The sequence below is a fragment of the Oncorhynchus mykiss genome, chromosome 18 (genome assembly GCF_013265735.2).
Source record: "Oncorhynchus mykiss isolate Arlee chromosome 18, USDA_OmykA_1.1, whole genome shotgun sequence".
Taxonomy (NCBI): Eukaryota; Metazoa; Chordata; class Actinopteri; order Salmoniformes; family Salmonidae; genus Oncorhynchus; species Oncorhynchus mykiss.
In genome coordinates this window covers 68,332,248-68,346,179 of record NC_048582.1, presented here as the reverse complement: position 1 = coordinate 68,346,179, position 13,932 = coordinate 68,332,248, and the positions used below count along the sequence as shown (strand labels likewise).

Below are 13,932 nucleotides of genomic sequence, written 5' to 3'. Positions count from 1 at the left end.
GTAGCTCAGGTTAAGATGTTGTCCGCTATACTCTGGTCATTATTTGAACTGACTAGCTAGCTAGTTAGCTAGTTAGTTAGCTAGCTAGTTAGCTAGTTAGTTAGCTAGCTAGTTAGCTAGTTAGTTAGCTAGCTAGTTAGCTAGTTAGTTAGCTAGTTAGCTAGCTAGCTAGCTAGCTAGTTAGTTAGCTAGTTAGTTCGCTAGTTAGTTAGCTAGTTAGTTAGCTAGTTAGTTAGCTAGTTAGCTAGTTAGTTAGCTAGCTAGTTAGCTAGTTAGTTAGCTAGTTAGCTAGCTAGTTAGCTAGTTAGTTAGCTAGCTAGTTAGCTACAGCGCTTTCAGAAAGTATTCTTCCCCCCTAGACTTATTCCACATGGTTGTTGTTACAGACTGAATTCAAAATGGATTAAATATGTTTGTTTTACACACAATACTCCATAATGACAAAGTGAAAAGATGTTTTTTTTTATTTTTTTATTGATTAAAAATAAAACACTATTGTACTGCAGCGCCAGCTGTGCCATCAGAGTCCCTGGGTTCGCGCCCAGGCTCTGTCGTAACCGGCCGCGACCGGGAGATCCGTGGGGCGACGCACAATTGGCTTAGCGTCGCCCGGGTTAGGGAGGGCTTGGTCGGTAGGGGTGTCCTTGTCTCATCGCGCACCAGTGACTCCTGTGGCGGGCTGGGCGCAGTGTACGCTGCTAACCAAGGTGGCCAGGTGCACGGTGTTTCCTCCGGCGCATTGGTGCGGCTGGCTTCCGGGTTGGATGCGCGCTGTGTTAAGAAGCAGTGCGGCTTGGTTGGGTTGTGTATCGGAGGACGCATGACTTTCAACCTTCGTCTCTCCCGAGCCCGTATGGGAGTTGTAGCGATGAGACAACATAGTAGCTACTACAACAATTGGATACCATGAAATTGGGGAGAAAAAGGGGTAAAATTAAAAAAAATAAAACACTATTATACTGTTTCTTGATCAGATAAGTGTTCAACACTTTCAGTCAATACATGTTAGAATCACCATTGGCAGTGTTTACAGCTGTTGGTCATTCTGGGTCAGTTTCTAAGAGCTGTTGGTCATTCTGGGTCAGTTTCTAAGAGGTGTTGGTCATTCTGGGTCAGTTTCTAAGAGCTGTTGGTCATTCTGGGTCAGTTTCTAAGAGCTGTTGGTCATTCTGGGTCAGTTTCTAAGAGCTTTCCACACCTGGATTGTGCAACATTTGCCCATTTGTATTATTTTCTAAATTCTTCAAACTCTGTTAAATTGGTTGTTGATCATTGCTAGACAACCATTTTCAGGTCTTGCCATAGATTTTTAAGTAGATTTGAGTCAAAACTGTAATTCGGCCATTCAGGAACATTCACTGTCTTCTTGGAAAGCAACTCCAGTGTTGATTTGGCTTTGTGTTTTAGGTTATTGTCCTGCTGAAAGGTGAATGAATCTCCCAGAGTCTGATGGAAAGCAGACTGAACCAGGTTTTCCTCCAGGATTTTGTCTGTGCTTTGCTGTGCATTCCGTTAGATATTTTTTATCCTGAAAAACTCTCCAATCCTTAATGAGGCTAGGCTACCCTGGGGCGGCAGGGTAGAGCGTTGGACTAGTAACCGGAATGTTGCAAGTTCAAACCCCCAAATCTGTCGTTCTGCCCCTGAACAGGCAGTTAACCCTAACACTGTTCCAAGGCCGTCATTGAAAATAAGAATTTGTTCTTAACTGACTTGCCTGGTTAAATAAAGGTAAAATTAAAATAAAAATACAAACGTAACACTTTGTATTCAGGCCAATAATTTTGCCAAATGTTTTGCTGCATTACTTGTTTTTTTTATTTAACCTTTATTTAACTAGGTCATTTAGGAGCAAATTCTTATTTACAATGACGGCCTACCAAAAGGCCTCCTGTGGGGACCGGGGCCTGGGATTAAAATAAATACAAATAAAATAGGACAAAACACACATCACAACGAGAGAGACAACACAGCACAACATAGAGAATTTAGTGCCTTGTTGCGAACAGGATTTAGGAATCTTTTTTTTTTTTATGTACAGGCCTCCTTTTATTCTGTCAATTAGGTCAGGATTGTTTAGTAACTAAAATGTTGATCCACCCGTTAAACTGTTTATGAAGTCACCATTGGCCTAATGCTGAAATCCCTGAGTGGTTTCCTTCCTCTCCGGCAACTGAGTTAGGAAGGACGCCTGTATCTTTGTAGTGACTCAGTGTATTGATACACCATCCAAAATATAATGAATAACTTCACCATAATATAAGGGGTATTCAATGTCTGCTTTTTATATTTTTGCTCATCTGCCAATCGGTGCCCTTTTTTGCGAGGCATTGGAAAACCTCCCTGGTCTTTGTGGTTGAATCTGGGTTTGAAATTCACTGCTCGACTGAGGAACCTTACAGATAATGAGGTAGTCATTCAAAACTCATGTTAAACACTTATTGCACACGGAGTGAGTCCGTGCAACTTATGTGACTTGTTAAGCACTTTTTTTTTTAAATTCTGAACTTTAGGCTTGCCATTACAATACATTTCAGCTTTTAATTTTTAATTAATTTGTAAACATTTTTAAAAACATAATTCCACTTTGACATAGTGGCGTATTGTGTGTAGGCCAGTGACAATATCTCAATTTAATCCATGTTAAATTCAGGCTGTAACACAACAAAATGTGGCTAAGGTCAAGGGGCATAAATACTTTTCTGAAGGCACTGTAGCTAACTAGCTAGCAACGAACCAAAACATTGTTTATAAAATTGGAACGTCACAATCCATCTAAACCCAGGCCACAGGAACGTCACAATCCATCTAAACCCAGGCCACAGGAACGTCACAATCCATCTAAACCCAGGCTACAGGAATGTCACGATCTGTCCATCTAAACCCAGGCCACAGGAACGTCACAATCCGTCCATCTAAACCCAGGCCACAGGAACGTCACGATCCGTCCATCTAAACCCAGGCCACAGGAACGTCACGATCCCTCCATCTAAACCCAGGCCACAGGAACGTCACGATCCGTCCATCTAAACCCAGGCTACAGGAACGTCACGATCCGTCCATCTAAACCCAGGCTACAGGAACGTCACGATCCATCTAAACCCAGGCTACAGGAACGTCACGATCCGTCCATCTAAACCCAGGCTACAGGAACGTCGTGACCTCATAAGATGTCAACAATAAACATCCACACAGACCAATGTATAGATGCACTAGAAGTGTTCTGAAAATGAAACTGTTTGCTCAATTCTACATCAGCAAAGACATTAGCCTAAATATTACAATGTTTAATCTGTCACTTTAGTGATTCTCTCCTATGTCACATGAGCAAAATGCATGAACAATCTACCTACCCCTGCCTTCTTCATGCCATCCCCCTGTCCTCCTCCCTTATTCCCCAAAGCTTTGCTGATGCTGCTTCTGTGTGGTTCTCAGTCCTGATCCTGGAGAGGTAGAATTCCGGTGCTGGTTTTCATTCCTACATGGCTAACAGGCTAACCATAATAACCCCATCTAATACTAACAATGATGCTAATTCAGGATCCTAATGCTAACGTGTTGCCTTTCTCTATGCCTTTCTACCTGGTGGGCACTTCATTACTAAACTTTTGGACCTGTCTGCTGTTTACCTATTCAGAACAGTAATCTCAACGTTTCTCTTGTTAACTTAACACATTGTGGCCACAAAAATGATTGGATGAAGTCCGTAAGATTAAATTATAAATTGATATTGATAGACATGCAAACAGGTGATCTAATTTTGATTGACTGTAGGACTTCTGTTAACTCTAGGCCTAAATCTTAAACCAATATTGCCCAAACTCTGTATGCCTACTTAGATACGTCTGTGGCCTGACCTGACCACTGGTTTGGTTTTGTCCTTAATGAAGGGCTGAGATGGAGTGAAAGCCAGCACGGCCCGGCGGGTCTGGGCCCAGGGCTCGGTGGTCTCGGCCAGGGGCTCTGTGGTCTCGGCCAGGGGTTGGGCCAGAACCTGGGCCAGAACCTGGGCTCTGGACCCGCCAGGGGAGGGGACAGAGACGTCACAGGGATGGTGGGAAACGCCACTACGGGCGCCACGGCCGCGGCCACTGCCTCTACCACCTGGGGCAGACAGAGAGAGCTGCTGATGCACCTCCTCCCATGGTACACTGCTGCCGCACAGCAGGCACAGCCAGGTAACGGCCAGGTAACAGCCAGGTAACAGCAAGCCCCCCCCCGCCCACCCATGCCCATAACAGGCAACCACTCTTACAGGGCTCAACCCTCCCTCCCTCTCTCCTCAGTTCTGTCTGTGGCTGTTCAGGAACGAGGCAGGTGATGTTTTTACTAGTCCAGGTTTTAGCTCCAACTCTGAGTTCCACTACCAAAGAAATGAAATGAAAAAAAAAGACACTGCAGCACTCCGTGACCCCTGTCTGTCTGACACATCCTGTCATCACATAGCCTGCATGCCTGTCTGTGTCCACGTTGTGTCCCACTGTCAGTCCGAGGGATGTCATGTATCCTAAAAGTGTATCCTATAAGTCCAAATCCTTATTAAAATACTACAGTCATGTGATTGAACCATCACTTCTTTCTCATAACTAATAGTCACAATGGGTTACTTTCTCTTGATGTTTAAACTTCCTCTCCCACTCCCTCTCTCACCTCCTTCCCTCACTCTCTCACTCCCTCTCGCTCACCTTCCTCCTTCTCTAACTCCCTCCCTCCACCTCTCACCTTCCTGTCTCTCACCTCCCCCTCTTCTCCCTTCTCTTTCTCACCACCTCCCCCTCTCGTTTCCTTCCCTTTCTCTCGTCTCCTTCCCTTTCTCTCGTCTCCTTCCCTTTCTCTCGCCTCCTCCCTTCCCTTTCTCTCGCCTCCTCCCTTCCCTTTCTCTCGCCTCCTCCCTTCCCTTTCTCTCGCCTCCTCCCTTCCCTTTCTCTCGCCTCCTCCCTTCCCTTTCTCTCGCCTCCTCCCTTCCCTTTCTCTCGCCTCCTCCCTTCCCTTTCTCTCGCCTCCTCCCCTTCCCTTTCTCTCGCCTCCTCCCTTCCCTTTCTCTCGCCTCCTCCCTTCCCTTTCTCTCGCCTCCTCCCTTCCCTTTCTCTCGCCTCCTCCCTTCCCTTTCTCTCGCCTCCTCCCTTCCCTTTCTCTCGCCTCCTCCCCTTCCCTTTCTCTCGCCTCCTCCCTTCCCTTTCTCTCGCCTCCTCCCTTCCCTTTGTCTCGCCTCCTCCCCCTCTCATTACATCCCATGTAGGTGCTACCCTGTCGATGCGCTCCCTGGTGAAGGAGGAGCCTGATTGGAGGACGGGGGTCAGCCCCGGGGAGAGGGGCGGGGTGGCGGGCGGTCCTCTGAGGCTGCGGAGGGGAAGCAGGTTCACCTGGAGGAAGGAGTGCCAGTCAATCATGGAGAGGTGAGCCAATCACAGTGCAGTACTTTCCAGTTGACTAGCCAACTGTCTGCTTATGTAGAAAGAGCGTAATAAATACATTTGATTGATTGATTTGATTATCTATGTTGACCCACACCTGGAAGAAAAGCACTCTCAGAGAGAGCGACTGCTATTTAATCAAATAAAGTTGAATTTGCTAGACAGCTAGTTTGCAGTCTTTCCGGCTTCAGTTTGAAGTGATTGTGTTAGCTGTGTTGTTGGCTAGCTCCCCTGAACAACAGTGTCCAGCTTCAGTATGAAGTGATTGTGTTAGCCGTGTTGTTGGCTAGCTCCTCTGAACAACAGTGTCCTGACGACAGAACACATATTCTGTGCCAGGTGAAATCACACCTCGTTAGCTCATTTATTATAGATGTATTCAAATAAATGCCACTAGAAAACAGCTTAAACAAATGCAGCTACAGTTGTTATTCTGTCTGCACTGTTCGATGTGACTGAATTAGCCATAGTTGGTTGGCTAGCTAGCAAGGGATAAGAATGTTGCCAGCCAGTATGTCAATGGAACATTCAGAGCGAACGACTGGGTCGGGTCCATAGATACAGAACAAAAAGACTGAACGACTGGGACGCGTCCAGAGATACAGAACAAAAAGACTGAATGACTGGGACGCGTCTCTGGTAACCAAACCAATAGAACGAACAACCAGCCAGCTTGGGCAGCAACCCTAGATTTGTGTTGGGACTTTATCTTGTGGAAGGATGAAATGGTATGAATAAATTTATCAAAATATGTTGTTTTTTTTAATGAAAATATGTCAATCATTATCTGAATATGTTGGTAATCCGTTGTATAAAAGTGATAATGCCCTTGAAGCCGGTGTTTGGAGGATACTGCTCTAGTCGGCTGGCCCTCGCTACATATTCATCGCCAGGCCCACTGGCTCCAGGTCATCTATAAGTCTATGCTAGGTAAAGCTCCGCCTTATCTCAGTTCACTGGTCACGATGGCAACACCCACCTGTAGCACGCGCTCCAGCAGGTGTATCTCACTGATCATCCCCAAAGCCAACACCTCATTTGGCCGCCTTTCCTTCCAGTTCTCTGCTGCCTTGTGACTGGAACGAATTGCAAAAATCGCTGAAGATGGAGACTTTTATCTCCCTCACCAACTTCAAACATCTGCTATCTGAGCAGCTAACCGATCGCTGCAGCTGTACATAGTCTATCAGTAAATAGCCCACCCAATCTATCTACCTCATCCCCATACTGTTTTTATTTTATTTACTTTTCTGCTCTTTTGCACACCAATATCTCTACTTGCACATCATCTGCTCATTTATCACTCCAGTGTTAATCTGCTAAATTGTAATTATTCGCTCCTATGGCCTATTTATTGCCTTACCACCTCATGCCTTTTGCTCACACTGTATATAGACTTTCTTTTTTCCTACTGTGTTATTGACTTGTTTGTGTGTTTGGCTTGTTTATTGTTTATTCCATGTGTAACTCTGTGTTGTTGTCTGTGTCACACTGCTTTGCTTTATCTTGGCCAATTCGCAGTTGCAAATGAGAACTTGTTCTCAACTGGCCTACCTGGTTAAATAAAGGTGAAAAAAAAACCTAGCCTCTCAAAGAACTTCATGATGACAGAAGTGAGTGCTACGGGGGCGATAGTAATTTAGTTCAGTTAAATAAAAATGTAAAAATATTGGAACGTTTTCTGGCCCGAGACGATATATCCTCCAAACACAGGCTTCTCTGGCATTATAAATCTACTGTAATTTATTTAGGCAGCTGTCTTGTTTACTATAGAACGGTTGAAGTGTTATTGTTTTAACTTGTTTTCATGTTTCGTTTGACACCATTCATGTTCATTTGGACATTTTGTTTTAAAACATTTCACACGGGTCTCATTTATTTTCCTGTGTATCCCGGGGTTGAAAACAACAGACATCTGAAACAGTTGACATGGGAAATAATCACATTGCTTTACTGGCTTTGTAGGTTTTACATTGTTTTTAACACACATTTATTACATGTTAACTTTTACTCACAAAGATATTACAAGCATTTCGCTACACTCGCATTGACATCTGCTAACCGTGTGTATGTGACAAATAACATTTAGATTTGATATTTGATGAATAAAGGTACTATTTTGTATATTTGTCATGATACAGATTTGTATCGTAGGTGAAATATTGCTTAATTGCAAATATTGCAAGACGATATTAGTCAACCGTTATTCAGTGGAATGGGTGAGAAGGCTAATGCCTCAACTTCCTGGGACAAGATCAGTCTAGTGTATCAAAATATGTTTTTTTTTAATAAATAAATAATTTATTAAATAATATTTTTTGGGAAAATAAGTGTGTTCATAAATACTCCTCTGGGAACACATTGTAAACACAATATTGTATGTGTTTTATGTCTTCTGCCCAAATTAAATTCAATGAATACAAATCTCTGTCAACATAGATATCACAGTATTCGGACATGGGGGGGGGTCGTGCTGAGATTCCTGTTAATTTGTTACAAATGCATGTCGGGAGACCGATCCAGAACTGGTTTTAATCACAATTACTGCAGTAGTCAACAAACTTTTTCCTGGAGAGCTATGGGGTGTCCAGGCTTTTGTTCTACCCCTACACTAATTATTAGTGGTTGAGTCTATTGATGTTAGTGGTGGGTGATGTCATGACGAGATGTTTTACCATCAATGCCTTTTATGACCTATCTGATTTAGAAACTGGACTTCTTTTTATAACGGATTTCTAACTGATAAAAAGCCAAGTGCGTCCTAAGGACAAGAATTATCTTTTGTCGCACTGTTTCCCGAATGCGGTCGACTCTGCTTCCTGTGATGTTTCTAAGCAGAGGTCACTCTCAGTAATGAGAACACAACAGGCACGTAGACCAGCCACACCGTCACATAGCTCTATGGATTACGCAACGCCACTGCAGTGCTGCTTCTCTTTATGGGCTAGTTTACACTCCCGTCCCGCTGGAAGGGCGATACTGTAGGTTAGTGTGATGGAGGAAGTCGGAGGGGGGTGTAAGTGCTCCTGCTGTTTATTTGTAAGGGGAAGTTATTATTATTCAGACAGGGAAAAGAGGAAGATGGAGGGTTGGATTAAGTGGTGCAATAAATCTTTGTTTATTTAAAATGAGATTTGTTTTTATTTATTGCCTAGAAACGGAGAGTGTAAACAGTGCTGAATGTAATCCACCTAATGTGTTCCATTAATCTACCGTACTACTTCAATGAGAGTGTCTTGATTGGTTAGCAATGCAGTCAGGGATCTTTTTAAGCACTTACAGATTTGTAACCTATTCAAATTGCACACTTAAAAAAATAAACAATTTTTTACAAGATGTAACATCATAGGAAATAGATGATGTAGTACGCAATTTTCAGGGACCCGTTTTAGCTCGTGAGCACTACTTTCAGAACTACTGGCTGAAACGATACAAAACTACTGGCTGAAACGATACAAAACTACTGGCTGAAACGATACAGAAACGATACAGAGCTACTGGCTGAAACGATACAGAAACGATACAGAGCTACTGGCTGAAACGATACAAAACTACTGGCTGAAACGATACAAAACTACTGGCTGAAACGATACAAAACTACTGGCTGAAACGATACAAAACTACTAGCTGAAACGATACAAAACTACTGGCTGAAACGATACAGAACTACTGGCTGAAACGATACAAACCTCTGGAGCATCACTTTAATAGCTGTGGGTGAGGCTAATCTGGCTGGATGTTTTCTCCTTCCTTCCTCCATTCAAAGTGATGCTCCAATAGCTTTGTAGCGTTTCGGCCAGTAGCTTTGTAGCGTTTCGGCCAGTAGCTTTGTAGCGTTTCGGCCAATAGCTTTGTAGCGTTTCGGCCAGTAGCTTTGTAGCGTTTCGGCCAGTAGCTTTGTAGCGTTTCGGCCAGTAGCTTTGTAGCGTTTCGGCCAGTAGCTTTGTAGCGTTTCGACCAGTAGCTTTGTAGCGTTTAGGCCAGTAGTTTTGTAGCGTTTCGGCCAGTAGTAGCTTCTGATTGGTTAATGCCATGGGTGGGAGGTTGTCTAACACTGTTCTTATTGGCTGGTTGTTGTGTCTGTCAGTTTCTTCATGGAGAACCAGTACCCTGATGAAGCGAAGAGAGAGGAGATCGCTAACGCCTGCAACTCAGTCATCCAGAAACCTGGTCAGTTTGTGGTTCAAGCACAGCCCACCCACACACCTGTAACCAATGTCTTTATTCTCAACCCAATTATCATGAGCTCATATCTACCTTTTTTCTTATGCTCCTTTTAAACAACTTATTTTAATACAAATTAAGTCCTATGTTCAAAAAGGCTCACCAAATTTCACCTATTCACTTGTCCATCTCTCCTCTGTCACTGTTACCCAGGATGCAAGCTGTCCGAGTTTGAGCGTGTCACGGCTCTGAAAGTGTACAACTGGTTCGCCAACCGCCGGAAGGAGATGAAGAGACGGGCTAATATAGGTGAGAATCTCTGATACCGAAACACCCCCTTTTCCCTAACACCCAGGCACATTCGGTTAGACCTGAAAGCATTGGATAGGTATCGGCACTATGATAAGAGTTCAACGTTAGCCATTGTTAGGCTAGCTGGAATATCTATTTTCAGATGTAGGAGATGTAGCTGCTGGCAGAGGGGCTGCACGTAGCTGCTGGCAGAGGGGCTGCACGTAGCTGCTGGCAGAGGGGCTGCACGTAGCTGCTGGCAGAGGGGCTGCACGTAGCTGCTGGCAGAGGGGCTGCACGTAGCTGCTGGCAGAGGGGCTGCACGTAGCTGCTGGCAGAGGGGCTGCACGTAGCTGCTGGCAGAGGGGCTGCACGTAGCTGCTGGCAGAGGGGCTGCACGTAGCTGCCGGCAGAGGGGCTGCACGTAGCTTGACACTGTAGTGGATAAAGGACAGCATTTCTCTTTCCCTGTTTGTACCCTTTTTGTCTGCTTTCTTTCTCCTCCTCCCTCTCGCCTTCTCCCCGTCAGAGGCAGCCATCTTGGAGAGTCATGGTATCGAGGTTCCAAGCCCGAGCTGTCAATCCAACGGGGAGGAGTTGGAACCACAGGACTTCACAGAGCAAGTGAATCAACGATTCATAGAGCAGGTAAGTCAGTGAATCAACGATTCATAGAGCAGGTGAATCAATGATTCATAGAGCAGGTGAATCAATGATTCATAGAGCAGGTGAATCAATGATTCATAGAGCAGTTGAATCAATGATTCATAGAGCAGGTGAATCAATGATTCATAGAGCAGGTGAATCAATGATTCATAGAGCAGGTGAATCAATGATTCATAGAGCAGGTGAATCAATGATTCATAGAGCAGGTGAATCAATGATTCAGGTGAGTCGGTGAATCGACAATTCAGTCAGGGATTTTTTTATTTTTTTATTTTTTTTTATTTCACCTTTATTTAACCAGGTAGGCTAGTTGAGAACACCTTTATTTAACCAGGTAGGCTAGTTGAGAACAAGTTCTCATTTGCAACTGCGACCTGGCCAAGATAAGGCATAGCAGTGTGAACAGACAACACAGAGTTACACATGGAGTAAACAATTAACAAGTCAATAACACAGTAGAAAAAAGGGGAGTCTATATATACATTGTGTTCAAAAGGCATGAGAAGGTAGGCAAATAATTACAATTATGCAGATTAACACTGGAGTGATAAATGATCAGATGGTTATGTACAGGTAGAGATATTGGTGTGCAAAAGAGCAGAAAAATAAATAAATAAAAACAGTATGGGGATGAGGTAGGTGAAAATGGGTGGGCTATTTACCAATAGACTATGTACAGCTGCAGCGATCGGTTAGCTGCTCAGATAGCAGATGTTTGAAGTTGGTGAGGGAGATAAAAGTCTCCAACTTCAGCGATTTTTGCAATTCGTTCCAGTCACAGGCAGCAGAGAACTGGAACGAAAGGCGGCCAAATGAGGTGTTGGCTTTAGGGATGATCAGTGAGATACACCTGCTGGAGCGCGTGCTACGGATGGGTGTTGCCATCGTAACCAGTGAACTGAGATAAGGCGGAGCTTTACCTAGCATGGACTTGTAGATGACCTGGAGCCAGTGGGTCTGGCGACGAATATGTAGCGAGGGCCAGCCGACTAGAGCATACAAGTCGCAGTGGTGGGTGGTATAAGGTGCTTTAGTGACAAAACGGATGGCACTGTGATAAACTGCATCCAGTTTGCTGAGTAGAGTGTTGGAAGCAATTTTGTAGATGACGTCGCCGAAGTCGAGGATCGGTAGGATAGTCAGTTTTACTAGGGTAAGTTTGGCGGCGTGAGTGAAGGAGGCTTTGTTGCGGAATAGAAAGCCGACTCTTGATTTGATTTTCGATTGGAGATGTTTGATATGGGTCTGGAAGGAGAGTTTAGAGTCTAGCCAGACACCTAGGTACTTATAGATGTCCACATATTCAAGGTCGGAACCATCCAGGGTGGTGATGCTGGTCAGGCGTGCGGGTGCAGGCAGCGAACGGTTGAAAAGCATGCATTTGGTTTTACTAGCGTTTAAGAGCAGTTGGAGGCCACGGAAGGAGTGCTGTATGGCATTGAAGCTCGTTTGGAGGTTAGATAGCACAGTGTCCATTTTAATACCAAACCACTTATCATTGAACTTCTACAATAAACTGCAACATGATGGCCAAATTATTTTCTCTATCCACACCAGACATAGAGGTTAAAATACCAAAATCAACTGTGAACCAACTATATTCATTTGGGGACAGGTCAAAACACCATTTGAAACATTCATGGACACTTAGCTAGCTTGCATTACAGCCACCGACTGGACTGGACTGGAGTGTTGACCTCAGTTCATCTTTCAATCACCCACGTGGGTATATGCTCCTAAAAACCAATGAGGAGAGGCGGGACTTGTAGTGCGCGCGTGTGAGCTGTTTGGATGAAATGATTGAGTAACATGTATGTTTACATTTTATTTTGCGGGACACGTAACGCGGACTGTCTGGTCAGCGTGAGACCAATAATATCTCATCTTTTTCCTTTTCCAGGAAGAGATATCTTCCAGGAAGGACCTTGATCTACAAGACACCTCCTCATTGGCTGCCGTCGAGGTCCTTCCCCCTCCAAGCCCCACCTCTCAGGTTCTGGAACAGAAAGCTGACGAATCGAAGAGAGAGACAGTGGACGAGGAGTGACCAATGGGAGAGCGTGGATTTGAATATATAACGGCATATTAAAAAACATATATATTAATAATAGATGCTCTGAATGTCTTCAGGGGTTATGACAAGTCAGTGCGTTAATTGTTGAAAAGGGTGCTATAGCTCTCGGTGCCTCTAGTGGTAGGGAGGCCACTGTGTCTATACAGTAATCATGCTTTACAGTAACGTCGATATTTATCTCTATCTCTCCATGTAGTGCATTCCATGACAGTCTTAAATGAAAGACGCCTCCTTATAAAGAACAGGGGTCTAAGTGGTTAAATCCTCTAGAAGCTCAACAGCCTTTTAACATTTTCTTTGCTACTTTACTTTTTAATTATTATTTTTTAAATTTTTTAAAGGTTTTGACGAGTGGTTGCGTAATAATGAACTGGAGTGGGAACTGAATGTTTTGAACCTGCAGGTCAGGTGTGTTTTGATGATGAGGTGAAGACGGGTGTGTTTGGTCGAGGCCGAGTTGAACTTTTGGTGTGACGATAAGTGTTTCCGATTTAATATCAGCCTTCTCTGCTAGCTTGAATGTCTTTGACCCGATCTTAGTAAACTTGTTAGACTTTGGGATCAATCAATCAAGTAGTCCGGGTCAGTGTTATTAGGAGTCCAACCCTGAGGGACAAATGGAATCTCAGGTAAACCCAAAGATGGTGGATGATGACGAATCATCACGTTTCTCTCTCTCTAATAAGCTTCGTTCAAAAGGAATGTTTCGTATCATATGTTGACTGTTTCTGCGACGACAACAAAAAGCATCTGTATTCTGTCTTCATTGTAATGTCAGCAAGCCAAACTAACACGGGAGTTTCATTTATTACGCTTCCTTATGGTCGTCTTTCCTCAACAAATGTTGATGATCAAAGGAACATTTTATTATGCATAAGTAGCAAAACTAATAGTAATGAGTTACTCATGTCCCTTTTCTCTTATCGACATGAACCACTAGTCCGCCGAACCCATCGAGAAGCTACTCAAAAGTCTAGTCTGGTTTGGGTTTAAAAAAAATAAAAAGAGATCTTCTAGGCCACATATTATTAGTATTATTATTATTATTATTATTATTATTATTAAAGTTGTTAATCATGACTTGTAAAATGTATCTGTGTTATAAGCAGCACCTTCTTCTAGAATAAGCTCATTATATATGTACTGAGTGACTGAAAGCTGCCTTTCCTGCTCAATTCCTTTTAGTTCAGATAGTTCCAAGAAGAAGAACTTAATGTGCTTTCATGTTCATTGGACATCAGCTGTGTGCTCCTGGTCATTAAAAAAAAATGATTGCTAGCTGATAATGTTACAAGCATGACTATAAATGAACATGAAAGCCTC

General features: G+C 43.7%; 1 protein-coding gene across 5 annotated transcripts in view; it reads left to right on the top strand.

Moving 5' to 3' along the window:
• LOC110496744 (homeobox-containing protein 1) overlaps positions 1 to 13,932 on the top strand; it is a 22,893-nt gene extending 8,961 nt beyond the window's left edge. For 3 of the 5 annotated variants that reach the window (XM_036953595.1, XM_036953594.1, XM_036953596.1), the window contains 6 exons: positions 3,891 to 4,178; positions 5,240 to 5,396; positions 9,502 to 9,584; positions 9,792 to 9,887; positions 10,399 to 10,517; positions 12,436 to 13,932. In XM_036953595.1, coding sequence (XP_036809490.1) covers positions 3,891 to 4,178; positions 5,240 to 5,396; positions 9,502 to 9,584; positions 9,792 to 9,887; positions 10,399 to 10,517; positions 12,436 to 12,582 — 890 coding nt within the window. In that variant the 3' untranslated portion in view covers positions 12,583 to 13,932. Of the gene's footprint in view, positions 1 to 3,890; positions 4,201 to 5,239; positions 5,397 to 9,501; positions 9,585 to 9,791; positions 9,888 to 10,398; positions 10,518 to 12,435 lie in introns of those variants that run through there. The other 2 variants (XM_036953598.1, XR_005037543.1) reach the window with 2 other exon arrangements.